The sequence below is a fragment of the Lissotriton vulgaris genome, chromosome 5 (assembly GCF_964263255.1).
Source record: "Lissotriton vulgaris chromosome 5, aLisVul1.2, whole genome shotgun sequence".
Classification (NCBI taxonomy): Eukaryota; Metazoa; Chordata; class Amphibia; order Caudata; family Salamandridae; genus Lissotriton; species Lissotriton vulgaris.
In genome coordinates this window covers 1,694,059,105-1,694,087,049 of record NC_141693.1, presented here as the reverse complement: position 1 = coordinate 1,694,087,049, position 27,945 = coordinate 1,694,059,105, and the positions used below count along the sequence as shown (strand labels likewise).

Here is a 27,945-nt window from a genome sequence, read left to right as displayed (position 1 = left end):
GGTTCCGGAAAGGTCTCAGCGTTGTAGTCTCAGCGTTGAGCTCCACGACTCAAAACCAAGGGAAAGTGAAAGAGCAGCGCACGCTGTAGGCACGCCGTGAGCGTGTACATCGGCGTGGCCTGCAGCTCGTGCCCAGTGGCAGCGCATCTAACTCGGTGAAGAAGGAGAGAGCGGTTGTCGCAGTCCAAGACGACCAGCGGGTCTTTTCGGGAGTACATGCCGGCCCAGCCGAGGGCGCAGAGGAGCCACAGCACACGCATCATTCTACCAGTAACAGCGCTGCAGGGCGGTAGAAGACCAGCCATAGAGAAGGAGGAGGGAGGGAAAGCAAAAGCATGCAATGTTTGTTGTTGAGGGAGAGGGGGGTGGGTGGGGGTGGAGGGGGTGTGTGAGTGTGTGTGTATGTGTTTATGTGTGTGTGCGTGTGTGTGTATGCGCACGCACGCACAGTTACTGTGTGCGGATGGCTTGTGTGGACGGAAGGGGGGCAGGAGATGTGCACGGCGCATTCACATTTCCAGTCCGGCCTGCACATGCCCCTCTCCTGTCTCCCTTAATAGGCAAGTCAGCACCAATAAGTCTTGCTGACGACAGTGCTTCGCGCTGCGTCGGCAGGTGCAAGACATTAAAAAAGGACCTATCAAAGCCCTTAGTTGCTACGTGAAACATGCATTTCACGCATACTATCAGCCTTTGCATTAAATGAGGGTCCATTGTATACATTATTTCATTATTTAGGAACTACCCACAGAAAGGCTGGGAATCCTAAAGGGGCGAACTCTTCCTACTTCACGTGCCAGGTCTAGTCACGAGGGATCTGTGAATAGTCACGTTTAATATACTACGTTGCCCAAAAAGGGGGGGGGGGGGGGGGGGGGGGGGACATGACACACAAGATTCAGAATTGATTCTATAAGACTAATGACCGCGCTAGGAGCAATATCAAAACCTTTCGTCGCTGCAACAGCTTTATCAGCAATAGAAAGCAAGCCTTGAGAAAGTTTGCATGTTTAAAGAAACACGTATCGGCTGTCATCGGCTGTTCATCAACCATCACTACCTGGAAGGCCATAGGATTAGGACCTCCAGTCTGGCCGTTACTATTGCTCTTGCTTGTAGTGCTCAACCAATTTTCAAACTATATACACAATGTGTATATTACATGTAGTATTCCAGGACTGTTAGACATATTTGTGTACTATGTTTGAAGTTATCCTCAACTGCTATAATAAAACATTGGACTAATTAACATTAAATTGAAAAATACTCATATTTGATGTTGTCTTCTCTTTTTGCTTAATTCATTAGAAATGTTTTTCTCTCTTTGATCCAATACATGGATTAAATAATCATTGTTGTAGGACTTCTAGTACTGGCCATTTAGCTAAATGTAATGGCCATACCGTAAATTGTTTTGGTCAAATATTAGAGTGCCGAGGTACAACTATTTTGTATCGCCAGAAGATGTCATTAACTGGACAGATGAAACAGTGAAGATCCGGCCCGCACGCCGCTAAGGTTGGAATGAAATTCCTTGTCCCGTGAGGTCGTCCACATCCCACCCAATAACAAATCAAAGGAACCAGGAGGTTTAGTTCTAGACCCCAATCCTGCAGCGATGAAAAACAGATCCACTGCGGTGCCACAACAGGGGTCTTCAGCCTCATAGGTACGCCAGGACTCTCCCGGGATGAAGCTTGAGCGGGGCTAGTGTAGAAAATTAGAAATATTGATGTACATAAGCAACGTTCATTTCCCTTTCCCACTCCTCTCCCTGCGCGTACCATGAATACCGTAAAGCATTAATTACATCCTGCTGCCAGCAAAGGCCTGTACCCATGTATACATGACCGCCATTTTAGGCACCCTGGCCCTTTTTGCCCGCCTAAGATTAAAATCACTGGCTCCTCTTCTGCGTGTATTCGAAATCTCTCTCCCTCACATGCATAAACCATGAAGCCCTCTCCCTCTGCGCGACCCCGCTGTGAAAGGCAACTCTCCCCCTTGACTCGCACAAAACCCCCTATTCCTTCTTGGAGAGGCATCCTTCGCCTTAGCTGACGTAGCCCTCCCCAGCTGCACCTGACTGCTCTCTCTCTCTCTCTCTCTCTCTCTCTCTCTCATGTACAGGTCATAAGACCTCTCGCTCCCTGTATGACTCTACCCTTGTGTCCACCCTGGCTACCCCTCCCTTCTCCTCACGTGGGCAAGTCATAAACCTTCTTCTTCTGCAAGACCCTGTCCTTGAGAATCATGGCCGCGCCTGACCAACCCCTCCTTCCCTTCCATGAATGCCCCTCTGTTGACAAGCCTTCCCTCCGCACTCGATTGTCCACGCGGCATGAATACCACTCCTTTGATGACCCTTTCCCCCGAGTCCGACTGACCACACATGTCCGAGGCCATCGCCTGAGCCAGGAGATACCATTTACTGCCCTTATTGTATGAAGTCACTCCTCTTCAAAGGATCCTCTATTGGTCTTAGCCACCCCACCCCTTGGGCTATGATCAGGCGTACACGTCCTACAAAACACTCAGTTGCGTGATTGCCCTCCCCTCTTATCAGCAGGTCAAGGGTCCCCATTGTGAATGTATATGGGTAGGATCACCACGAGGATTATAGGATCACCACGAGGATTATAGGGATGTCTTTCCTTTTGCGTCATACAGTCCTGATTGTGTTATCAAGTGTTCTGTAGAGTATAAAAGCCGGAGTCTCAGCTCACTTGTTAGAGCACCTCCCGAAAGACACTGTGTTTCGTGTCCGAAATGACATGCTCTCCTCATGAGAAATAAACTCTGCTCTTGATTCCTGCTTCCAGCGCCCGTCTCTTTATTTTGGTAACTAATCAACATGGGAGCTAAGAGGCGGTTTGCGCCAGCGGCCTGGGCATCGATAGGATTCTGGGCTCGTGTTTTACAATTGGCGTCCCAACGCGGGGTCCATCAGTGACATGGGGTGCGGTAAGAGAGATCCAGACGAAGAAGTGAACATCTAAATGATCGGAGCATGCCTGCCTTGAGAGGGCTCTCGCCCGGCTGCCGATCGACAGAGCTTCACCAATTCTGAACGGACCTCTCTTGAAGTGACCTATTGTCCTGACTGGAAACCCACAGGAATGCTACATGGAGTAAGAGAACGAACAGGCGCTGGAGGAGGAAATCGAAGAACTGTCCGTATGGTCCGGTCCGGGTAAGATTAAGTAGGGCGTTTTTACGCCTGATTGGTAGGGTGGTTCTATCCACCTGATTGATTGATTGTTTGTATTGAAAATCGGTATTTGTATACCGAAATTATTGGTATTGGTTCATTTAGCTTTGAGGGCTACTTGACATATTGGTTCTCTTCTGAGAACGAGACATTCTCTGTTTTCAAACAGCGGCGAATAGGAACGTCGTCCCTCTTTGCAGATAGAGAAGGGTAGGTAATGTAGACTTTTTGTCCCCGGTATTAATCCGTCATGCCTACTTTTCTCCCCACTGAATTGTTTGAAGTCGATTGATAACCGATTGTTGTTCTTTAAGAATTGTTGAAGTCGATTAATAATCAATGTTGTTCTTTGAGAATTGTTTGAAGTCGGTTGATAGTCGATTGTTGTTCTTTGAGATCTTCCCTGTCTACAAACTGAGACGAGTAGAAATATTCTGTCTTCCTTTTTGGATAGCGAAGGGCAGGTAATGCAGACATTTGTCCCCGTTGTAATCCGTCATGCCTGTTTTTCTCCCCACTGATTGGTTGAAAACCTGGACATTGTTGTTCCAGGAATTGTTTCGTTTGAGGTATTTTCTGCCTGCAAACAACGTGGAATAGAAATATTCTATCTAGTCTTTGCAAGTAGTAAAGGGTAGGTTATGCCCCTTTGTGAATTCATCAGTCCTACCCACTCCCCACTGTTTGGGGGGTAGCTCGCATGGTCCGCCCAGGAGACTACCCTTATGGAGGACATATACTCCCCGCTCATGGGCCATTTAGTGGAGGTAGACCATCTGGTCCGTCCAGGAGGCTACCCTAGTAGATGGAAGTACATCACTCGGTCTGTCCAGGATGATACCCCAATGAAGGAATATATGTTCCCCTTTTGATCGATAATCTCGTTCCACCCCGGACCATTTATTGGAGGGAACTCGTCTGGTCCGCCCAGAAGTACCCTCTAGTGAAAAGGACACATAAAAATATGAAGTGATCACCGTTCCCTACTAACAGAAAGCCTTAGCTCGAAACACGCTAAGGAAGAGAAAGAAAACTAAAAAGAAATCAGGCTAAGTCAGTAACCCCCTGATGAGCTTTTGACTTCACTAAAAATAAGAAACATTAGAAATAGTTCATAATAAGAAATATAAAATGGCGAAAAGTTTGGCAGCAAAGATAGCCACGAGGTAGTTAGGCTTCAACGCCTGTTCCTGCTCCCAACATGCCTGCCTCATTGCTTGCCACACCCAAATAACGATCACATGAAATAGAAACAATCCAATAGGTACCTACCCCCATCCCGGAAGCTCCCAAAATGCAACAGGTCCGCGGTTACGCCCATCCGGAGGGTGAGGCCTCGAGGCACGAGGGGCTCGCCTGACCACGGTCGGGAGGAGATGATGTTGGGCAGGCGGTCCAAAGAATGGCAGAGTCCTCTCCTTCTCTCCTCTTCCGCTGCCCTGCAGGCCACGGGGGGGGGCTGTCTTGCTTCAGCCACCGACCACCCCCCCTTCTGTCTCTCGCCTGGTCCGACCCACGAAGAAGGCAGAAGCCGAAGGCGAGAATGGCGGCGAATCAAGTAGTCCCGCCACATGTCAAATTCCCTGGATAGTTACAGGTAGTGCTGCCACATGTCGACGCCTGGACAGTTCCAGATAGTCCTGCCACATGTCAAGAGAAAAGGAGGGGGGGCTGTCTTGCCTCAGCCGCCGACCACCCCCCCCCCATCTTCAATAGCCAGCACGGCCGATATCGAAGCAACGGAGCCGAGGAACGGCGCGGGGTCGCTGGAAGGGGGAGGTGACGCGAACGAGCCTCCCCCACCTCCCTCCAGGTGGAGGCTTCCAGCGACACCCCAATGCTCTTACTTAAAGAGGGTCAACATCATAAAGCGGTCCTCTGCCCAGGACGGGCACACGTTCCATGCCTTCTCCCCTCAACCTTGAAGATTCTATAAGAGCCGGGGGGCCCCGATCCCTCCGCATGGGTGCCCCCGCCCCCTTCACTGGGAACCACGACACCGGTACAACTCCTGCCGGCACCAGCCTCGGATTGGAAATGGCTAAAATACAGCCGCGGCACAGACTTGTTCAGTTCCGGAGGAACACCAGGATGACCCGGTAGGAAAGTTGTTGCCGCCCTTCCCACTCTTTGACTCATGGTCCATATTTGCTAAACTGTTAACCATATAGCACAAAACTTTTTGAACTACCAACGGAAAGTTCTGGGCCAACAACGCGAGACTAGAGACTTTCTGACTGTGCTGGAACTTGCCTGACCCCACCTAAAATGGCGCCGCCGAAAAATGAAACGTATTTGAATAAACTTTGTTGCACCCAGGTTGCGCAGCTTGTCGTCCCGAGATCTATGTGCAATTTTTGGATAATGAGAGTAGATATGAAGGGCGTTGAGTATGTGCTTGGATAATGAATTGACTTAGGGTGGGTACTGATTATGATTTGGAAAATGAATTGGTATAACTTAGATAACGAATGAGTATTGGATAATGAATTTATGAATTAATTAAAAATGAATTCTTGACATGCATCATGCTTGCTCTGTAAGGAAACTTTAATGCGATTTTATTTGCACTGCTACACTTTATGCAATGAACTGCCACCAATTTCGTTTATTAAAAGTGTTTTGAAGAAGAAAGCATGGTCGTAGCAGTTGCATTAATGAGTTTTGGATGCCTTACTACTGTGAGCGAAGAGTAAGTATGATGAAGGATGTAGATCAAAAGGGATCAGATGTTTAGCAACTACATTATGTGCCACAAGCAGCCGGAAAAGTGTTTCAGACACCCTTAAAATGATACCACAGAAATGCCGCCTGACTGTCACCCTTGCACCCGATAAAGAGGATTACGACCAAGTAGCTCATGTAGATACGCAGATCGTCAATGATTATCTATCTGACACCACTGGTCCCTCTGGGCTTAAACGCCGAGATGGCAAGGGAATGCAGTACGAGGAGATAGGGCGAGTATGCGGTAGGTAAAAAGATTTTCAAACTACTGCATGATGATGTGCTTTGAATGCTGCCCCCCCCCACCCCTTCTTTTCCTCCCTTCTGCAGGACACGTCAGAACGTTGGCTGAGGTGTGGAAGAGCGACGGTTGGACCATCGACGAAAGAGGGAAAGGGGGAAATATGTGTTTAGTCGTTATAACGATAAGATTTTAAAAGACGTAGGCTTAACATGACTGTTCCTCCTTAGGACATAGCGACTGAGAGGATGGACTGACATAGAAATTGGACAGGTACTGAATGACGAAAAATTGACTAGAAATGACGTGTTAAATAATGTAACTGGACGTTTGACTAGGTAGGGAAAGGACAAAGAAAAATTATACGGGTAAGGGTTGCCACGGCACCACCCGTCTAGGAAGTTAGAAATGTTGCTGATGTTCAAAATGCACTGCCCCCCTTTCTCACACTCTTATAGATATAGCCAAGCTGTCCGACTGTTCTCCCGATCAATACTTGCCGTTGCCTCGGCCTGGAGAACTTCTCACCAAAGGAGGGAACAGAAAAATGGCTTTAAGATCCAACCATGGGTAACTAGCACGACCAGGTTAATCACTGATCGACCAGCCGAGGTGTGAGTATTGGCAATAGGGAACGCTCGCAGGCGTGACAAGCGAGAAGGAAAAAGGGGGGAAGGGTAGAAAGAGCTAGGCACGTAAATAAATAGGATAGTAAAGATACGTGGGATATATACATATAAACAGATCTTGTAGGCTAACAATTGTTTCCTGTCTTGTCGTGAATGTCTTGTATATGTGTAATACGTGTGCCGTCTTCCCTGTCTGAGTTTGTGTGTGTGTAATGTACGAATTTATGTCTTCCCTCTGTCTGTATCTGCGTGTTACCTGACCTTTGCTGTTCCGTGTTGTGAGCGCACTAAATGACCTATTTTTGTACACGTCTCTCTCTCTCTATCTCTCTCTCTATCTCTCTCTCTCTCTCTCTCTCTCTCTCTCTCGCTCTCTCTCTCCCTACATGTCATACGTGTACCAAATGGCTCGTTTAGATTGCAGACGACTCTCACTCTCTATGAGAGTCTCCCTATTTTTTCTCCCTCTTTTTGGTAAAATTGTGCCCCACCGGCACCAGTCTGATTTGATACATATTGAACGCGAAGGTGTTCAGCGAAATTGACCGAAACTAAAATGATTGTATCTCGCCATATTACTGCCTCTCCTTTCTGCAAAAAAAAAAAATGATGAATGAACTTGAATTGGCCAAGAAGGAAAGGACAGGTAAGACGACTAAAAGTCCCCCAAATCTGGCCATTTATAGGGGAACTATATGTCAATGGCACCTTATGTCTGTTTTTCAGAGATGAATGCCAACGTCCAGATTGAACCCCTAACGCCCGGATTGCCCCACCCCCCTTTCGCACCCAAGCGCAAGCGCCCGAAGCATCCCCGCCCCATTTTTTTTGATAAACCCCAATTGCTGTCCCGAATATAAACTTGATACACATGAGTAGTTGTTGACCCTCGAGAAGACCCTGTTTTGCCTGACTCTCGAAAATGCTGAATATAATGTAATGCACAGTTGATGGGAACCTCACTTGATTTATAAGACGATGAATAGACCTGCCATGAACCCAGTAGGAATACTGACACATGCACTGCTTGGTAATAGACCTCTGACTGTGACCAATGAGCGTATCTCCCAAATGCGTAGAGTTGAGGGAGGAATTCACATGCATAGATATCTTCTTTTGCCGTTTCACTGAAACCTTGTCTTGTACCTATTCAAAGATTCACGATCGCCGACGGAGATGGGTCAGAAGTGACGTACAGCCTGGCTGCGGATCTTGGGACTCGTGTGACCTCGACCAAAGGTGGAGCCGCAGAGCAACAGGATACGGGACGAGACCGCAACTTCAACGTGGAAAATGAAAAACGGCGGGCCACCTCGAAGCCACCCGCCTGCTAAACCCACGTGTGCCTGGAGTCTCCGTCCCCCTTCCTTGAGCCCGATGGATGGGCCTGCCTGCTTGTTATCCTTTGCTCCCTTGGTCCCTTTTGTGTGTCCCAGGAACTCTGACCCAACTCCGCCCTCTCACCTATCGGCATTTTGAACAACACTCACCCTCTTTTCCACGTGACTTTTTGCCAGCGGAACGAACTGCATTCCACTAGGAATAGGGTGCTGCCATAGAACTATCGGTGCCGAGCATAAGGCGCCACCAACCGGATTGTTTAGGGAACAGGACTGTGGTCTAACAGCAGAGGACTGACCGCACCCTGCAACGCGAAAGGATAGAACAGAGCTGGACCTATAGCTCCACCGCCGGTGCTCAACAGCGCCAACGAAAGTACTCGGACTAGAGCCTACCAGTGATGGCTCACTGACAAAAAGACACTGGGACGAAGAGATATTGTATGTTGAACTGAATTCCGCTCTCAACTACCTGGTTAAAACTGTTCATTGGTTACATTTTTTTTTTTTTTGTCAGAAACATTTATGCTATGTAGTACTTTGAAATGGTAGGAGCTCGACAAATGACCAAACACATCAACTGTCCATGATTATATACCATATGCTAATATTGACAATGCTAATTCTGCGACCGTGCCTGTTTATATGTACCATCATCGATCACGAAAATGAACTTTTGTTATGTAAAAAGGGGCGACTGTAGAAAATTAGAAATATTGATGTACATAAGCAACGTTCATTTCCCTTTCCCACTCCTCTCCCTGCGCGTACCATGAATACCGTAAAGCATTAATTACATCCTGCTGCCAGCAAAGGCCTGTACCCATGTATACATGACCGCCATTTTAGGCACCCTGGCCCTTTTTGCCCGCCTAAGATTAAAATCACTGGCTCCTCTTCTGCGTGTATTCGAAATCTCTCTCCCTCACATGCATAAACCATGAAGCCCTCTCCCTCTGCGCGACCCCGCTGTGAAAGGCAACTCTCCCCCTTGACTCGCACAAAACCCCCTATTCCTTCTTGGAGAGGCATCCTTCGCCTTAGCTGACGTAGCCCTCCCCAGCTGCACCTGACTGCTCTCTCTCTCTCTCTCTCTCTCTCTCTCATGTACAGGTCATAAGACCTCTCGCTCCCTGTATGACTCTACCCTTGTGTCCACCCTGGCTACCCCTCCCTTCTCCTCACGTGGGCAAGTCATAAACCTTCTTCTTCTGCAAGACCCTGTCCTTGAGAATCATGGCCGCGCCTGACCAACCCCTCCTTCCCTTCCATGAATGCCCCTCTGTTGACAAGCCTTCCCTCCGCACTCGATTGTCCACGCGGCATGAATACCACTCCTTTGATGACCCTTTCCCCCGAGTCCGACTGACCACACATGTCCGAGGCCATCGCCTGAGCCAGGAGATACCATTTACTGCCCTTATTGTATGAAGTCACTCCTCTTCAAAGGATCCTCTATTGGTCTTAGCCACCCCACCCCTTGGGCTATGATCAGGCGTACACGTCCTACAAAACACTCAGTTGCGTGATTGCCCTCCCCTCTTATCAGCAGGTCAAGGGTCCCCATTGTGAATGTATATGGGTAGGATCACCACGAGGATTATAGGATCACCACGAGGATTATAGGGATGTCTTTCCTTTTGCGTCATACAGTCCTGATTGTGTTATCAAGTGTTCTGTAGAGTATAAAAGCCGGAGTCTCAGCTCACTTGTTAGAGCACCTCCCGAAAGACACTGTGTTTCGTGTCCGAAATGACATGCTCTCCTCATGAGAAATAAACTCTGCTCTTGATTCCTGCTTCCAGCGCCCGTCTCTTTATTTTGGTAACTAATCAACATGGGAGCTAAGAGGCGGTTTGCGCCAGCGGCCTGGGCATCGATAGGATTCTGGGCTCGTGTTTTACACTAGTACCTTTGTTTGACTCTAAATAGTTGAGGGGAAAGCCCTTTAACTATGGGCAGGCTATTGGTAAAACAATGGCGGGGGCTCACATTGGGATTCGCAAGCCACCTCCGCCGCAACAGATAATTCCGCAGTTTTGAGGTATAGGAGGGGTTTGGAAAAAGTTGGGGTACACATGTTATATGTTTGCACTGCGTCATTGCTACACATGGCTAATATTCGCACACTGGCTTATAGTTGTCCCACACATTAAAGTCACAAGACTTTAGATGGTAGTCACTATAGATAGGGCGGGGGACCTCCGAATAGTGAGTTGGAACATCAGAGGAGCACTAGATAAAGTCAAAAGAGGGGCTCTACTTCAACAGGCCAAACGGTACCGAGCAGACATCCTGATGCTTCAGGAGACGCATTTAATGGGTAATACAGCATTGCATCTCCTCCGCAATGGCTGCGTGTAAGTGTACCACTCTGGCTTCACCAGGGGGTCCCGTGGGGTTGCGATTTTAATTCATGGTAGTGTCTCATACCAACACATCAAGGCATGGACAGACATCCAGGGGAGATACGTATTTATATGGGAGTACCATGTATGAGGAAGAAGTGGTATTGGGCTGTATATATGCCCCCCACCGCTGCAATGGACGTTAGTCAAGCGTCTCTTGACCCTGTGGGAGGATTTACCAGAAGGATTGGCAATAGTAGGGGGGGACTGGAAATTATGTAATGGACTTGGCCATAGATAGATGGGGAAATTCAAACGTGCTCTACGGTACCAAACTGAACTCCATGGCAACTGGACTGGGATGGGTGGATCTATGGAGGGGGGTGTATGTTGAGGAGCAGGGTTACACTTATTTTTTGACAACCCATGATTCTTACTCCTGTCTTGACTATATATTTATACCAATAGGAACCATGGAGATTCTCCCAAGGGGTCTGTTCGATTAGTCCCCAGTGGTTCGGACAGTGCAGTTGGGTCCTGATAAACAACTCTTTTGGTGGCGTCTCTCCTCCTGACATCTGCAGGATGAGAAATATCGGGATTATTTATTTTATTTTATTTATGGAATTTATTAAGCGCGCGGCTACCCCCAACGGGGGTGTCCCGGGGCTGAGAGCAGGCACATAGAGCAGGAAATCAAGCACTACCTGGGTATAAATGTGGGAACAGTCACAGAGGCTGAAATCCTATGGGAGGCTATGAAGCCCACCTTATGGAGGTAGACATTTCATTCTACGCGGCAGCACGTCAGCACGTCGAACATGGCGGGAATAGCTTATGCAATCGGAGGCCCATATAATGGAACTAGAGCGGAGCAGTAGGGATGAGGGAGGGAATAGGGTGCTCTGACAGCTGGTGCTGGTGCAACAGCCCCTTGCTGACACTCTGATAGATGAGGCCCATCTTGCGTGGCTGGCATCCCGTATCAGAATTTACCAATGGGGTCCAGTAAATAACTACATAGAATGAGTCAAGGGAACTTGCATCCAAAGTTTCTCCAGAGCATACCCGGTTTCAGATGGGAGGGCTCTTAGCAGAGAGTTTTGCAAGAAACTTTGCTGAGCTAAAAACCTCTAAGGAACTACTTTCTGGAAGACATGATGCACAGTTTCATACCTGACTTACCGCCTTACAGCCACTCGATGAGGCTCGAGCAGACCTTGACCTTCTGCTCACTGAAGAGGAGCTTTGCACAGCCCTGGGAGATTTGAATTCTGGAAAGGTTTCCCATGCAAATCCTTTATGAAGTACTTTTCTAAATTGGAGCCTCATTTTCTTATATAGGCGAAGGAAGAGACCAAGGACATCTGCCACGAGACTGGAGACACGCGGAAATACTTGTATTCCACAAACCAGGTCAGCCCGCAGACCAACATGCGTCATACCGCCCCATCAAAACTGTTTAATGTTGAGGCAAAAAAATTGGCTAAAGCATTGGCCAATCAACTCCAACCCCATATAACCAATTTGATTCATCCACACCAGCCTAGATTTATGCCACAGAGGTCTAGACGTCATAACATCCAATGAACGCACATGGCTATAGCCACTATCCAGGGAAAGGGAGTACAAACCTGCCTTTTGCTGGCAGACATGCATAGGGCGTTTGACTCCCTTAGCTGGGTATACTTGTTTTCCCTCTTAGATCGTTTCAAAAGGGGGCACGATTGCTGTCATATTTAAAATGGTTATCTATAGTCCTCACAGAGTTGGTGCATGTTGTGTGATCCACCTACCTCCTTCACATTTCCAATTGGCAGAGGCACTCATCTCTGTGCTCTAGCCATGTAGCCCTTAGTGGCGTGGGTACGGATGGATGAGCAGGTGGCGGGCTTTAAGTGGTACCAAGGGGTCTTGGATCACGTCTCATTATATGCGGATGATGTCTTATTCTTTTTAACAGACATAAACAAAACAGGACCGAGGCTACTTCACATTATGTCCTTTTCATGAATCCGCATAAATACACTCTGTGGGTGCTGGGGGGAACCACTGGTCTGGGACCTTGAGCTTCGGCAGTACAGGTGATAATGGAGGGAGTGAAATACCTTGGAGTTTTACTGTCAGATCTGCCGAGGGTGGCATGGGACAGAAATATTGCCCCGATAAGGACACAGGTTTGTGAGGAGATGAAAACTTGTTCGCACATGCCCCTTTCTATTTATGGTAGATCGGCTATTTAGGTCAATCCTAGCACAGCATGCATGCGCTGCTCTTAGAGGAGGCTTCTTGGAATCACTACAGACTTTCTCCGGACTTGTCCGTGTGGTTTTTCAACTTCCACACATTCTATTGGGCTTTGCATGTGGCTTTGAAAAATTTAAGCACGCAATTGGCCAAAGGCGAGTGCATGTCCCACATTTTCTCTAAATGTTCACTCCCACGGCATCCATCTGTCTGGAGCGAGCAGCGGCGCGCAGGGTGCTAGCTGCATTCCTCGTTGTGGGTCATTAAACAGAGAACGGTCGAGTTCACTTTCGCAGCGTGGCTTGTCTTGCTTTGCCTCAAAAGCAGAACCCACCCCCAACAAAGCATCGAGCAGCGCTCATGACGCATCTTCATTCATTTATTATCATCAACCGAATCTTTTTTTTATACACAGCATTGAGCACTGCTTGCTGTGTGCCTTTATTTATTAACTGCGGTCCTGGATGTGTGCCTGCAGCAAATGCCTCCCTGTTCGCTTTGTGTGCTCTCCACTGTAAGCCACTATCATGATGTTTATTAAAAGCAAGGTGGATGCATGCGCTCCCAGGACCTGGATCGTGCTCAATCCTCCATAAACACAGGGCAAGCTCTGTCTGAGCTCCAGTATAATTGTTTTTAACTGCTCTTTGGCTCAAAAGCAGACCCCTCCCACCTAATACACAACATCGAGCAGCGCTATTGTGCACCGTTATTTTATTAATGTCGCCTGTATGTTACATTTTTTTCATGGCTTGCCTCCAAATCACACCTCTCCCACCTCCAACAGAGCATGGGCGTGCACAGCTGCATTTTCACTTTAAATTTTACTCCTTGCAGTGTTTTTTGTTGTATTTCTCTATAGCAGACCTTCCCATCTCCCGACACAGCATGACCACGTGCCTTTAATCACTTATGAACAGCCCACTTTTACTTTACATTTATATGTAAATAGCCCTTCTTGTTTTGGCCGGGGGGCATGGGGAGAAAAGTGATTTGCTCAGAATTACAGGCTGTTGAGCCAACGAGGAGGCTCGAACATCGTCACCTCCACTCTAAAGTTGGCTGTGTTGGCCGTTACGCCACATCTTACATCTTTTCCTTTGTCATATCGACTTTGAATAAAGAAAAAAAACTTGTACGGTTATTCAAAGATGATAAGAGTGTGTGGGCATGCCAGTGGGGGATAATGTACTGCATTGCTAAACACTTATAAGGTCCAAAAAGGCTAGACCTAATGGCTATGCCAGTGCTTGTTTTAAAATGGTGTCATTGCCGCGCCTGCTCTACCAATTGCAGAACCATCCATATCAGATACTCCCCATGTGTTTTCGCCAGGTCAACGCAGCTTTCGGTCAATTTCTGTTGACAGAAGGGGCCTCCAGAGTGGCTCTGAGGACTTGCTGTCAGTCGACGTATTGCTAGGGTTGGCCATGTCAGATGTCCAATCGTACTATATGAAGGGATGGGATGCACACCATCTTTTAATCTTTCTTTAACTTAACGTGTGCCCACTTTTATTGATGTGTGCGTGCAACGAGGTATGATGGCATGCCCTAATGCCACCGAATTCAACATGAAATGAGAAAGGGACATGTGTATGTCCCAGCCTCGTGCACAACTCTATGCCGCTTTTTAGCGTCATCCTATGCATATGGATTTGGTCCAATTCTTCATTCTTAAACAATCCACTTAGTTCAACATTTTATCCTTTTTCATTCTCTGTAATTAACATCCACTTGCGGAATTTGTCACCTATTTTCAAGTTTCTTATATTTAAAAAATGCCCATCCGGACCTCTTGAATAAATACGAATGATGCAAGGCTCGTCACAGGCAGCATTTATTTGTTTAAAACCCAATGCATTTCGGGCTACTCAGAGCCCTTTTTCGGGGGTCACTAGAAATGATAAAACATTTACCAATTACTTATCTGGTCTCAAGTAGCAACATTTTATAAAAAGAAACATTTCGTAAAAAGAAACAAGCATCGCACACGTTTATAATATTTCGTCAAGATTCCGTATATGCACTGTGACCCATAATAGATAAACCACATTCTCATTTGACTCAATTGACCGGTTAATCCATAATTCCCCTTAGCTGTTCACCAAACTTCTTAACTGAGCGTAACGCCCGCATTCGCCTCCATTTTCCATTCCCACTGACCCCCTGTCTCAATTCCTTCTAACTTCGAGATCATTGATCCGCAAGTGGATGTTAATTACAGAGAATGAAAAAGGATACAAATGTTGAACTAAGTGGACTGTTTAAGAATGAAGAATTGGACCAAATCCATATGCATAGGATGACGCCAAAAAGCGGCATAGAGCTGTGCACGAGGCTGGGACATACACATGTCCCTTTCTCATGTCAATCGTACTATATGGCATTGCATCATTTGGTGACGAATGAATGGTGGTATGGGGACAGGAAGGACACCACTTATGCAGTGGAGCAAAGGTGTATACAAGAGTCCACCCTACATACCATACTGTATTTGGCGCCTCTACGCAATTCTTTAACGCCGGCTACTCGGTTGGTATTCTAGGTGTGGAAACAGTCTCTCCGCAGGATGGGCTGTTGGAATACATTTACTGGGGAAACCCCACTGGGGCACAACTGTCATTTGCCGCAGCTAGCTGCATTATCCAGACATGGAGGGTGGGATAATATAGGAGTCTACACATTAGGAAACGTATTGTGAGGCTTGGTTCTGAAATCATTCTAAGATCTTCAACAAGAGTACCAGATGCCAAAAACTACATTTTACAAATACCTTCAATGTTGGCATGCGATTTATCCTAGTATCTCAGGGTTAGAGGCTATTCACAAATTCAGGCTGATTGAAGCCAAGTCTTCATAGGCCATTTGCAGGACCATAAAATCTCGAAGCTCTATCAGTTACTGGTGACCAATAGCTCCACTACATTGGATAAACTTAGAGAAGCATGGGCTGGTGATCTTGGACAAATAGACAGAGATGAATGGATGGAAAGACTGTCCTTCCCTAGGGGAGCATTGATAGCAATGCCGCTGCGTATTATTTAATTTTAATACCTTTACCGGGTTTAGTATACCAGGATCTGGCTGTGGAGGGCAGGCCTACAGTCATCCCCTATATGCTGGCGGTGTGGTCGGGAGGAGGGGTCCCTAATACAAAAAATTTGCCATTGTACAGTGCTCACAAAATGTTGGAGACTGGTTCTGGCCGGTCTTGCAGAATTTTGGGGTGGGAGCTCCCCTCTTCAACAAGATTGACAATTTTACATATCACAGAGGGCATATGAGGTAAAGTATAGAAGAGGCACCTGTTATTGTTGGGGCTGACACTGGGTAAAAGGAATGTAGTAAGGCTGTGGAAGGCAACGGCCCCATCTTCTCTCTCGGCATGGAAAAATGTGCTGGACTTTTTGCATGGGGTTAGAGATCCCAATATTCAAGGCCAGGGGTTCCCCACAAAAGCACCCCAAAATCTGGAAAAGATGGGCAGATAACCGAGGACTAAATTTGGACCCGGTGCCCCCAGTGGATGCATATGTACCAATGTTGTTATGCGGGCCTCTTAGTTAAGGGACCAGCTATATGCTGATGGAATCTATTTGTTGGGGTGGACGATGTGGTGGGAAATGAAATGCAGTAGTGGTTCAATGCATTTATGTTATATTGCAATTCAATTCAATTAAAATAATCTTTTTTCGGATACTTAATATCCATAAATACACAGGTCACGTTAAAAACTTTTCAGATAAAAAAATAAATAAATGACAATAAATAACAAGGACTTGTATATAGAGCATAAACGGAATTATAAATATTCATATTATAACAGAGCGGCAAATATATAAGATGACCACTCCTTTAAATTGGTCAGTTATTCTTGACAATAGCAGCATAGAGTAATAAGTGCAAAAATGCGGGCAATCAGAAACAGACAAATAACAGCACTGCATAATATGTTAAAATACAGTAAGAAAATAGCAGCATGAATATATTATTATAAAGTGCATACAGGTATATATTTGATAAACCATAATATGCAGGGAACAGATTTCTACAAGATGCCACATAACATTAGAAATTATGGTTCACAACATGTAACAGCTAAATGTAATCATGTGAAATCTGATGTTTTTAAAGAGTGCTCATTGAAACGCGTGAGCGAACTGCGACCTTCAGAAAAAAAAATGATTCTAAAGGTTGAGTCTACACTCTTGAGGTTAAGGATTTAAGGGTATTTCTTGCAAAATAGATGGCTCACTGGCAGTTCACAGGGGTTGGGATTGCTTTTTGACAAGGGTTCAAACCCCAGCTGGAGAAAATCGTTTTTTTAATTTCACAAATGAAAGGTGTGACTTTGTAAATCACCCCCTAACAGTGTCTGGGAGAACTATGGCCTCCTTAGTCATAGTGCATGTCAAGCATTGATTGCATGCTGTGTGGCAAGTGGAAAGGGGAGACAGGTTTGTTATAAAAGAAATCACTTATTTAGTGGAATGAGAATTTGGGGATGATTGTGTAACAATAATAAATGCATGGGGCTAGTGGCAGACTGTAAACAAGCATTGGAAATGCAATAGGTCTCGCACCATTAGAGTTAGTGCTTTTAGAATTGTTTATGGGTTTTTTTGTAAATGTTTAGCATTTTTGTTTCCTGTAGCCAATGCTAAAGAATTACAAATAAAAAAAGCCATAAACATTTCTTAAAGCTCTAACTGAAATGGTCTGAGACCTATTGCACTGTGTGAGGGTGAGGGGTTGAGGGTGAGTGAGGGTGAGGGTGAGGGTCGGTGAGGGTGAGTGAGGGTGAGGGGTTGAGGGTGAGTGAGGGTGAGTGAGGGTGAGGGGTTGAGGGTGAGTGAGAGTGAGGGTGAGTGAGGGTGAGGGTGAGTGAGGGTGAGGGTGAGTGAGGGTGAGGGGTTGAGGTTGAGGGTGAGGTGTTGAGGGTGAGGGTGAGTGAGGTGTTGAGGGTGAGTGAGGGTGAGGGGGAGTTAGGGTGAGGGTTTGAGGGTGAGTGAGAGTAGTTGAGGCTGAGTGAGGGTGAGTGAGAGTGAGGGTGAGTGAGGGGTTGAGGGTGAAGGTTTGAGGGTGAGGGGTTGAGGGTGAGTGAGGGTGAGGGGTTGAGGGAGGGTGAGTGTGGGTGAGGGTGAGTGAGGGTGAGGGTGAGTGAGGGTGAGTGAGGGTGAGGAGTTGAGGGTGAGTGAGGGTGAGTGAGTGTGAGGGGTTGAGGGTGAGTGAGGGTGAGGGTGAGTGAGGGTGAGGCTGAGGTGTTGAGGGTGAGTGAGAGGTTGAGGGTGAAGGGTTGAGGGTGTGAGGGTGAGGGGTTGAGGGTGAGTGAGGGTGGAGGGTGAGGGGGTGAGGGTGGGGGGGGTGAGGGTGAGGGGGTGAGGGTGAGGGGGTGAGGAGTGAGGGTGAGGGGTGAGGGTGTGGGGTGAGAGTGAGGGGGTGAGGGTTAGGGGGTGATTGTTAGGGGGTGTGAGCGTTAGGGGGTGTGAGCGTTAGGCGGTGTGCGGGTTAGGGGGTGTGAGGGTGAGTGTGAGTGAGGGGGTGTGAGGCTTCGGGTGTGTGACGTTGCGTGAGTGTGAGTGTGTGTGAGGGTGTGTGAGGGTGAGTGAGGGTGTGAGAGGTGTTGTTATGCAAAGAGTCTGGTCAAATCCAAGCACTTAACTTAAAGTGTAAAGCGCACGTTCACGCAGGCGTGTATTCTGGCACTGAATAACATATGTTTATTGATACCCAGTCCAATGGTACTCACTTTATCGACATCAAGGATGAAAGGCTGAGTGGCCCTGCTGGGATTTGAACCTGTGACCCCGAGGTCGAACCCAGGCCCCGGCTTACCCAAAAGGGAATACTGGGCACAGTGAATGTGCTGTGTATCCAAGTTCAGATCTCCAGTCCATTTAGTTAAAAGATCCTGTTAAAGGGGCAGCCCTGAAAGGGGATCACACAACTGATGGGCGCTGCCATTGCCGTGCTAAATACAAACCCCCAACACCAGCTGGATACTGGTCAATGCAAACTGAACCAAGGATATGCTCCGAAACCCCAAACCAGCCCATGTAAAAACAGACTGAGGTGGCATTGCCTCATTGACCCACATATTCAATCTGTGGGTACCGACCTGTATTTGGGCGAGTGTGTGTGGCTGAAAAGTTAAGTATAACTCTTGAAGCACGTCGGAGGAGGTGTAATCCACGAGTGCCTTGTGGAAAGAACGGGGCTTGGTCTGGGTGAATCCCTGATTCATGAGTCTGGAGGTAAAGAAGGCAAGTCCAAGCATAGCCTTGGCCTTGAAGCGAGAGACAACCAAACACAGGTCTGCGACAGACGGTGATGTCACAGCACATTCCACGACTTCAAAGAAATAATGGTCTGTTCCTTGATCCACAGCGCCAGGAAGCTGCTGCCTGTACGGATAAACACTGGTGTGAGCCGCAGGGAACTCCTTCTCTGTGCAGAAGGAGCGGCTCAGCACATCCACTCAGGTCTTGGCCTTGTGCTTCTAGGCACTACAATTCCGCACACTAAGTAAACAAGCAGCTTTTCATGCACAATTGCATAAGTTGCCACAACTGTTGAGTGACAGTGCGCCCTGAAGCCGTTTATCCGTCAGTAGCTCCACTAAAAGCAGTGAAGTCTGCATCAAAGCATCTGGTTTCATGATTGTCTCGAACAGACGGCGGGCAGGGGAGGGGGCGGAGCGGGGAGAGGGAACAGACGGAGGGAAGGCCAGATAAGGGGAGGGGGGAGGAGAGTAGGAGGAGGAGAGTAGGGGAGGCACGGCCTAGCGGCCGTGCAATCAAGAAGTGAGGGGGCGGGAGAGTAGGCAAGGCAAGCGGCTGGGGGTAGGGGGAGGAGAAATGCGACGCGACATGGCAGGCAGGGGAGGGGGCGGAGCGGGGGTGTGGGAGGAGTGCGGGAACAGACGGCGAGGGGAGGAGAGTAGGAGGAGGAGAGTAGGGGAGGCACGGCCTAGCGGCCATGCAATCAAGAAGTGAGGGAGCGGGAGAGTAGTCAAGGCAGGCGGCTGGGGGCATGTGCACCCGCTTTTAAGCTCAATGCGCATGCGCATTGAGCTTAAAAGTCACGGGCACTGCAAGGAATCGCCACGATTCCTTGCAAGTTGGACAAAGAGTGGATAAGCCCCCATAGTCTCGCTTGCTCGATGCGCATGCGCATCGACAGGCGAGACCTAAAAAGGAAGGGCTATTTGTATTTAAAGCATGTAAATCGAGAGAGGATTTGTGGCATCTAAATTCCAAACACCATGGAAATGGAGGAGAGACTGACATAATTTTTTAATGACATATAGGCCTTTGGCATTAGGCAAAGTTCAGAAGTATAGATGGCTCACTGGCAGTTCACAGGGGCTGTGAGAGCTTTTTGACCAGGGTTCAAACCCCAGCTGGGGAAAATCGATGTTTATATTCTTTTCTATTTTTTTTTCAATTGTACCCAAATGAAAGATTCCCTTTTGTAAATCACCCCTAGCAGTGTCTGTGAGATTTGTGTCCTTTTAAGTCAAGCCAGTGCATGTCAGAAATTTGTGACATGCACTGGTACGTGGAAGGGGGGGCCAGGTTTGCTATGAAATAAATCCCTTAATTTGTGGAATGAGACTTTGGGAATGGTTGTGTAAGAAAACTAAATGCATGGCCCAAGTGCTAGAATGAGGGGAAGGAAGGGCTCTTTGTTTATAAATAACGAAAATCAAGTGTGGGTTTGTGGCATGTAAGAAGAAAACGTCATGGAAACAGAAGAAGGACATCACCCTTTGTCCAAGACACAAAGGCTTTGGGCAAAGCAAAGTTATGCAAAACAGATGGTACAGTGGTAGTTCATTGAGGCTATGAGTGCTTTTTGACAAGGGTTCAAATCCCGCCTGGGTAAATTCTTTTTTTATATTGTTTTTCTTTTTTTAAACAATGTATTTATTTTAGCAGAGTGAAAGATAGTCCTTTGGAAATCCTCAACTGATAATCATGAAAGACAAGGTAAAAAATCTGTGGCATGTGTCACATCAGCTGTGGCATATGCCACATGACAGAGTGACACGTGTCACATGCCAGGAATGGGCTCCAACCCTTACTGCCCTTCATCGCAAATTAATCACCGAAGTGCTTACTGCGCCCCACCCTCAAACATAATTTTGGTCCCAGGCAGTGGGGTTTGACTAAGAGAGAAGATGGTTGTCCTCTGAGGCCAGTCTCCTCTGCAGCAAAACCAGCAGAGCGTTTTGTGCTACTGGCAAGAAATTCTTAAGTTCTCAACAAGTGTTAAACAATTGCTGAAGAATAAAAAACAATATAAAGGCAATCTATGACACCAACGCAGCACGCAAATAATAATAATCACTGCTTTGGTTGACTCTCGAGGAAGTGCTACTCGCAGCGTCACACAATAAAAACATATAACTATCACACATAAGTAATTATAAAAATTGGCAGCTATGTAAAGTTGTATTTAAGAATCGTGTCTACCCTTTGCAAAATGTGAGAATGAGAACACAAGGATGGTATTTTTCTCGGGGTGGGAGACAGAGAAGCAGAAGGGTTAGGGTTGTGACCCATGCTATAAAGTATGCTTTTTAGGCTAGTGTGTGGTCATGAACAGATCATCTTCTGAGCATCAGCAATGCCTGCCAGCCTGCAGTCACACAGTGTGTCTCTGGTTAGTACCCTTACATTTCTGGTGCAGTGTAGCAGTTCTAAGATGTTCTTAGAGTTTCTCAATGCTCAATGGGTAGAATCTCTGATATTTATATGTGCCTCTCATCTTCATTGCTTGATGTTTGCCCGCAAGATAGTGTCACTCATAGGCGTTGAAATGTCACTCATAATTACACTAGAATTATGAAAATGTCACACATTGCAATCTCAAACCTTGGCAGCTATGAATAAGGCCTTTTTTTAGGTTCGAAATTCGGGACTCTCTCGCCTGAGTCAGGACTATTGGCATGTATGACATCATACATGTTTTTTAATAGTTTGGCAAATCAGCTAAATTTTCTTTAAAGACCAGTCCTACAAATAACCATCGCACCATTTTCCTGTGCCTTTGCAAATGCTTGTGAAACAGAATAATATCCATTAGAAAACACAGTTTAATATATTAGTGATGAAGACACGGCAAAAGTACTTTGATTCTAATCACAAAAAACACACGAGTGGGCTAACCAAGTCCCAAGCGATGTAATTCCTGTTTCAAAATACCTTTAATGAAAATGTCATGAAAACAGAAAAAGGACGTGCTTTTACTGGTTTGCTGCACGCGTCGCAGTAAGACTGCGCATTTTCAAATGTAACTAATGAAGTTATGACCCTGTTAGTTACTCCAAGCCGGCAAACGCTGGCCATAAAAAAATACAAAATCAACGTTCACCCGTGGGCTCCCGCTGATCTGTGACGCTCCTCCGGCTGGCTTGGCAGCAACGCCCTTTGCACCGGAACTGGTTCTGACGCCGGCCCGGAAATGCCCTGGCGTGTGGTGACGTGTGCTGTCAGAGTTGGAATCTAAGCTGCCGCCACGAAGTGGAAAGGAGGAGGTGGAGCGGGGAAGTTCAGCACCGGGAGAGCAGCATGGAGGCACTGTACCACCAAACCAACAAGTGAGGGCTGGGCGAGATTGTACCTGTAACTGCTCCTGGCGTGGATGTGCTGCTGTACTAAGGGGAAAGAGCTAGGGCTGCTGAAAGAGCGGCAGTGCCTAGAGCACTTTACCATGAGTGAAATTGGGTGATGAAAGTAAACGGGGAGAAGAGGCAATATTATTGGGCTGATAGAGTCGGTCGGTGGGCATCTGAGCCAGTGAGCCTAAGGTGATGTAATGGGTAGGGTCTTAATGCGTTGTGGTTTCTTGCATGGCAGCTGTCTGTACTCAACAGAGGGTACTGTTAACATGTTGTTTTTTCTTAGTTTACTTTGTCGCGTACGCAAACTGTTACCTTAACCTTATTTTTTATTGACTGTATAATTAATTAAAATCATTACAGTAAGATCAACAATAAAACAAATTCTTGTATATAAAAAGGATAAATGCTTAAAAAGCTGAAGTTAAAACTAATGCTAAAATCGGGGCTGTGATTGGTTACATCATTTGCTTGCATGAAATATTTTGTTCAAATGATTGAATCCCGCACAGTTGTCCATTCCCCAACTTATGTGCCTTGGAATTAGTCTATTGCAGTTGGGCGCATATGCTGCTCTACACGGTGCATTAAGTGTCTTACTAGGTGCGTTGATTTCTTGGTAGAAGGCGTGTGGATGGGACACTGTCAAAGATGCTGCTTGGATGGATCCTGTCCACTGTGGTCCACAGCTTTTAAGGCCAGCCTGATTTGATGGATGAATTTCGCCAGTCTTGCCAAGATCATTGTGGTGGTATTGGACAGACATAATGCTGATGCTTCGCTACAAGACTTTATGTTCTTACTAAGGCAAATTGGGCGCAGCAGTCGCCGTCGAGCAAACTGTTCTTTGTATTTGTTTTCTGCTTCCCGTGTCTCTTTCAAGTTAAAGTAAGTTATTGGGTAAATAGAGTTTCTTTCCTATTGTCTCAAACCTCGTGTATGTGAGGGTCATAAATAACAGTTGGTGATGGCAATATGTAGTTAAAGTATTAGAGATCCGGAGTAGGTTGGTTTATAGGGAAAATGTGAGTATATTTATTATATCTACATGGATGTGGGTCTAGATTATTGTGGCCGACTTTCCATCATCATTTTTCAGGACACCTTGTACTCCTGGTGTGACGCTTTGCGCTTGCAGAACATATGAGAATGCGTGGGAACTATATATTAAGTTGTGAAGTGTATTTTGCGGTTTCATTTTATATGCCTACAACATCGAAATCAGTTCGCATTATGATATAATTCAAGTCACTTTACAACTACCTTGATCAAAAATTGACTTCTCGTTATTGTCACTTTTGAGAAACAAATTTACAAAATGAACAACCGAGTTATCAAATGGAACAAAATAGTCTTAAGCCTTCAAACAGCAATGATAAATAACAGTATCCACCATGGATGCTGCCCAATCGCTACCTATTGCCACAACACCCAAAGAAAAGGCCTCACAATCTACTCTTTTCTTTTTCCCATTATATGAAAATATTGGAAGGAGCTTAGACACTGACTCATTATGGGTTGTAAGTGCTATTAAAAAAAAAAAAAAAACCTTGCCGAGACCAGTTACTGGGTAGACAAGTCATTGGGTGGATAACCAACAACACTAAATATGGTGTACGGCATGGGTACTTACAAACATTTTCCCGGGGGCCGCAATGTTTGGTCTTTGGTGTGACCGAGGCCGCACTGGTGCCAGCGGGGGAAGGGGTTGTAAAGTGAGCGTAGGGGAAGCAAAGCATATGTATATATACTGGCTGTACTCAGTTGCGAAATTTGCAACCAGAAAACCTGGGATAAATCTCTGCTTCTCTACTTGACCAAATTGTGTTACCTTGGGCAATTGCTTTATTTCAATTCCCTCCTTTTTCTTTATTATCACATATAAGAGGACCTCGAAATATATGATTTCAGGATGCCTGCTGCATAAACCATCTCCTGTACTTGGATGTAATCACTAATTGCATTATCGGGGGAAGCGGGGTGGTGGAAAGCATGAATGTTTCTAAATTCATGTTTGAAAACCATCAATTAAAAAAAAATAGCTGAATGCACTGCTATAATTTGATTTACTAAGGTAAAATGGTTCTACAGGTCAATGAAATACACTTTTTGAAAATTTCAAAAGACTATCGTATTTTTACATGTTTGCTGTCTTTATTAATGAAGGTGTTCCTAAAGTTAAGGGCCTAGTTACTTCGTTTTGTTTAACTGCAAATAACCTTAAAATAAGTGCTTGCTGTAAATTAATTTTTTATAATGTTATTGTTGAGTCATGCAAAAAGCAGCCCAGTGCTGCTGCAGCTCAGGAGGCTGCATGTAACGAACGGTCAGGAGCGCCGCATGCTGCCCCGGGCCGTACTCTGAGTATCACATATCTAGGGGCATCATTTCCTTTGTCATGCCTGAAGACTTTTATGATGGCACAGGATTTGAGGAATGCCTATTTCCACATTCCAGTCTGGTTTCTCTGATTGGCGATTCAGAAGTTTTGCTAATTTGTCCTTGCATTATCAGTCCTTTGCTATGAAATCTGCCCAAGGGTGTTTACCAATCCGCTTGCCCCGGTGGGGAAAGTGCTGCACAGCCATGGTTAATCTATTCTCTATCGGGATCAAGATGGTTTCTAATGTGGAGATGGTGTACCAGTTACTGGGTTCATTTGGGTTGCTGAGAAATTTGGCCAAGTCCGGTTGGAGACGTCCCTGCATCTGCTTGCTTGTATTATACTTGTTGAAGGGCCCGGCCAATGCCTTACGTCCAGGATTTTAAAGGTGGTGTGATGACCTGTCCCTGGCTAGAGGGCCTTCTATTTGCTGTCGCCAGTTTCTCCCAGTCTCTTTGCTTGTTTTTTCATATTAGTGTGACAGAGGTTATTTTTTGTTGGTTGCCTGTTGGCCATGAAAGGCTTATTTTGCTGTGCTTCACCAGATTGCATTGACTCAGAATGGCCTTTCGGGCCTTTGCAGGAGGTTTCTTTTGATTGTTGATTTTTTTTATTTTTTGGTCTTTCTGGGGTTGCCTTCACCTCTGCCAAGAGAATTGGTGAATTGCTTTTCTGCCATGTATTTGATTGATGCTGTCATTACATTGCACAGGGTGGGGCATTCTGTTTGGTGCCTGAGCCTTTTTTTGTTTGGAATAGTTCTGACGCTGCTTGACCAACTTGCTGTTATTTTGAGAGATGACGAGGAAGGGAGAATTGGAGTAACAGGATTACTGGCAAGGAATCTGGGTATATGCTACCTTGTCTCTGAGACAAGGACAACACATACTCCACACTTCATTACTTGCCAGCCCTTGGGTGGTAGCATTTGCCCCGTGGTGGGTCTTAAGGCCATAAACCCGTACACCCACTGCCAGCTTTCTTAACCCACCTTGCATAGTGCTGCATGTGCTTTAAATAGCAGATGTTAACAATTTCCAAGTTTATTGTACTCGGTTAACTGGGCTTTGGGAGGATGGAAACCTGGAAGGCTAAGCCATGATTCCAGCCTGTCACCAACTGATTACTACTTTTCTTATGTGATGAAATTGTCTCATTCAGCTATCCCTCCATATGACAGCTGAGAAGAGTGCAGGACTGAATCAGTGTATAAAAAAAACTATGACTACCGTAGAAACTGTAGCTGTCCCCACTTATACAGTAATGGTGGATTGGGTATGAGGGAACAGACTGGGCCACAACAGATCTCTCTATGATTTGGTACTGAGCAAGAGAGGTAGTGGGAATCCAGTCTTGAAAAGAGACCTCTGGCAGAGTAGAGAGGACCGTTTTCCCTGAAACACTTGGGAGTCAGCCCCCTTCTGGATGTGGCCACTGATCACAGCTTCTCATAAATTGACATTTGGGGAAACATGTTTTGTCTTTTCCCACCGAATGTATTGCGACTTATATAGCGAACGTATCACCCGAAGGCATCAAGGCGCTTGCCTTGGGAACCCGTCCCGGCTTTTTCCCTGTGAGATAACCAACCCCTACTGGGCATCCCCAAGGTGAAAGCCAGGCATCCCGCAGCGGGTGGGCCGCCATAGTGGAGATTAAGCAAGCTATTGCCCAGAGTTGCAGCGTGGGACCCCATGATTAGACTAGGCACAGAGGAGTGAATTATCGAGTCTGTGGACATTTTTGGGCTCAGGACCCTGTCACGTTGAGAATTGAACCCTGGTCCCGGGCCAGACCTCTGCATCAGGGTCTGCCGCTCTAATCAGTGAGCCACACTCCTCCACGAATCACACTTGTTTTCCACTCCCCCTATCCTGCCACCACTCCCCCTATCCTGGTGGCAGCGTTGAAAGCAGTTAGCACACTTGCAGTGGAGACCGAGCGTAATGCTTTTCTGGAAACTTGAATCCATTCAGTCCTACCTTAAAGGTTGGAGTGGTGCAGGTAGCAGTGTTGAAGACTGTGAGTGCACCTGCTGTAGTGATGGAGTGTAACGCTTCTCAGTAAATCTTAACCTTTTCCATGCATCGGACGACTGATGTCACTGTGGGCGTGTGCGGTTGAAGGCCGTCCAAACTGCACACGCCATTTGCGGCGAAGCGGTTAATCCTTCAGTCCTATGCTGAAGGTAGGAGTGGTGCTCACTTATTCCCCAGTGCAGGGAGTCCAACCAAATTGTTTTGGAAGGGATGACAAACTGTTTACTGTATTGCCTAGAATATAGGATCGGCAGCCTCTCCCAAACCCCGTCGTAGTGTACCGGGCACACCCAACTGCCATCCACAGTACCATGAAAAGTCCCTTGCAAAACCAGGTTGTTTTGTGATGGGTCATTTTGATGTCTCCTCAATACGTTTTGGGTCTTTGCCTGGTCGCGGGTACTTTATTTTCCAATATAGTCAAGTCAAGTCAGCAATTTGTATAGCGCGCTACTCACCGAGAGGGTCTCAAGGCGCTTAAGGGAGAGGGGTTCGCTAATGATCGAACAGCCAGGTCTTGAGTTGCTTTCTGAAGGAGAGGTGGTTCTGTGTAAGACGTAGGTGGGTGGGGAGGGAGTTCAGGTCTTGGCCGCCAGGTAGGAGAAGGATCTTCCTCCCATGGTGGCTCTTCGGATGCGTGGAATCGCGGCGAGGGCTTGGTTGGACGATCGTAGTTGGCGGGTGGGGGTGTAAAAGGTCAGGCGAGTGTTGAGGTATCTGGGTCCTTCTTTGTGGAGGGCCTTGTGGGTGAGGAGATGGAACGTGATTCTCTTGTTGACGGGAAGCCAGTGCAGGTCTCTCAGGTGACCGGATATGTGGTTGTGGCGAGGTATGTCTAGGATGAGTCTAGCGGAGGCATTCTGAATGTGTTAAAGTCTTTTCTGTAATTTGGCTGTGGTTCCGGCGTAGAGGGTGTTTCCGTAGTCCAGTCGGCTGGTGACAAGTGCTTGGGTGACCGTCTTCCTTGTTTCGGTGGGGATCCATCGGAAGATCTTTTGGAGCATGAGTAGGATGTTAAAACATGATGATAAGATGGCGTTGACTTGTCTGGTCATCGAGAGGGAGGAGTCTAGGATGAATCCCAAGTTGCGGCATGGTCCGTTGGTTTGGGTGCGATGCCTAGGGCCGGGGGCCACCATGAGTCGTCCCAGGC

General features: G+C 46.7%; 1 protein-coding gene across 2 annotated transcripts in view; it reads left to right on the top strand.

Moving 5' to 3' along the window:
- The first annotated feature begins 22,201 nt into the window (after positions 1-22,201).
- The window catches only part of GOSR2 (golgi SNAP receptor complex member 2), an 80,385-nt gene continuing 74,641 nt past the window's right edge, over positions 22,202-27,945 (top strand). Inside the window, exon 1 of one of the 2 annotated variants that reach the window (XM_086923835.1) lies at positions 22,202-22,349. In XM_086923835.1, coding sequence (XP_086779961.1) covers positions 22,321-22,349 — 29 coding nt within the window. In that variant the 5' untranslated portion in view covers positions 22,202-22,320. The remainder of the gene's footprint in view (positions 22,350-27,945) is intronic. The other variant, XM_086923836.1, reaches the window with a different exon arrangement.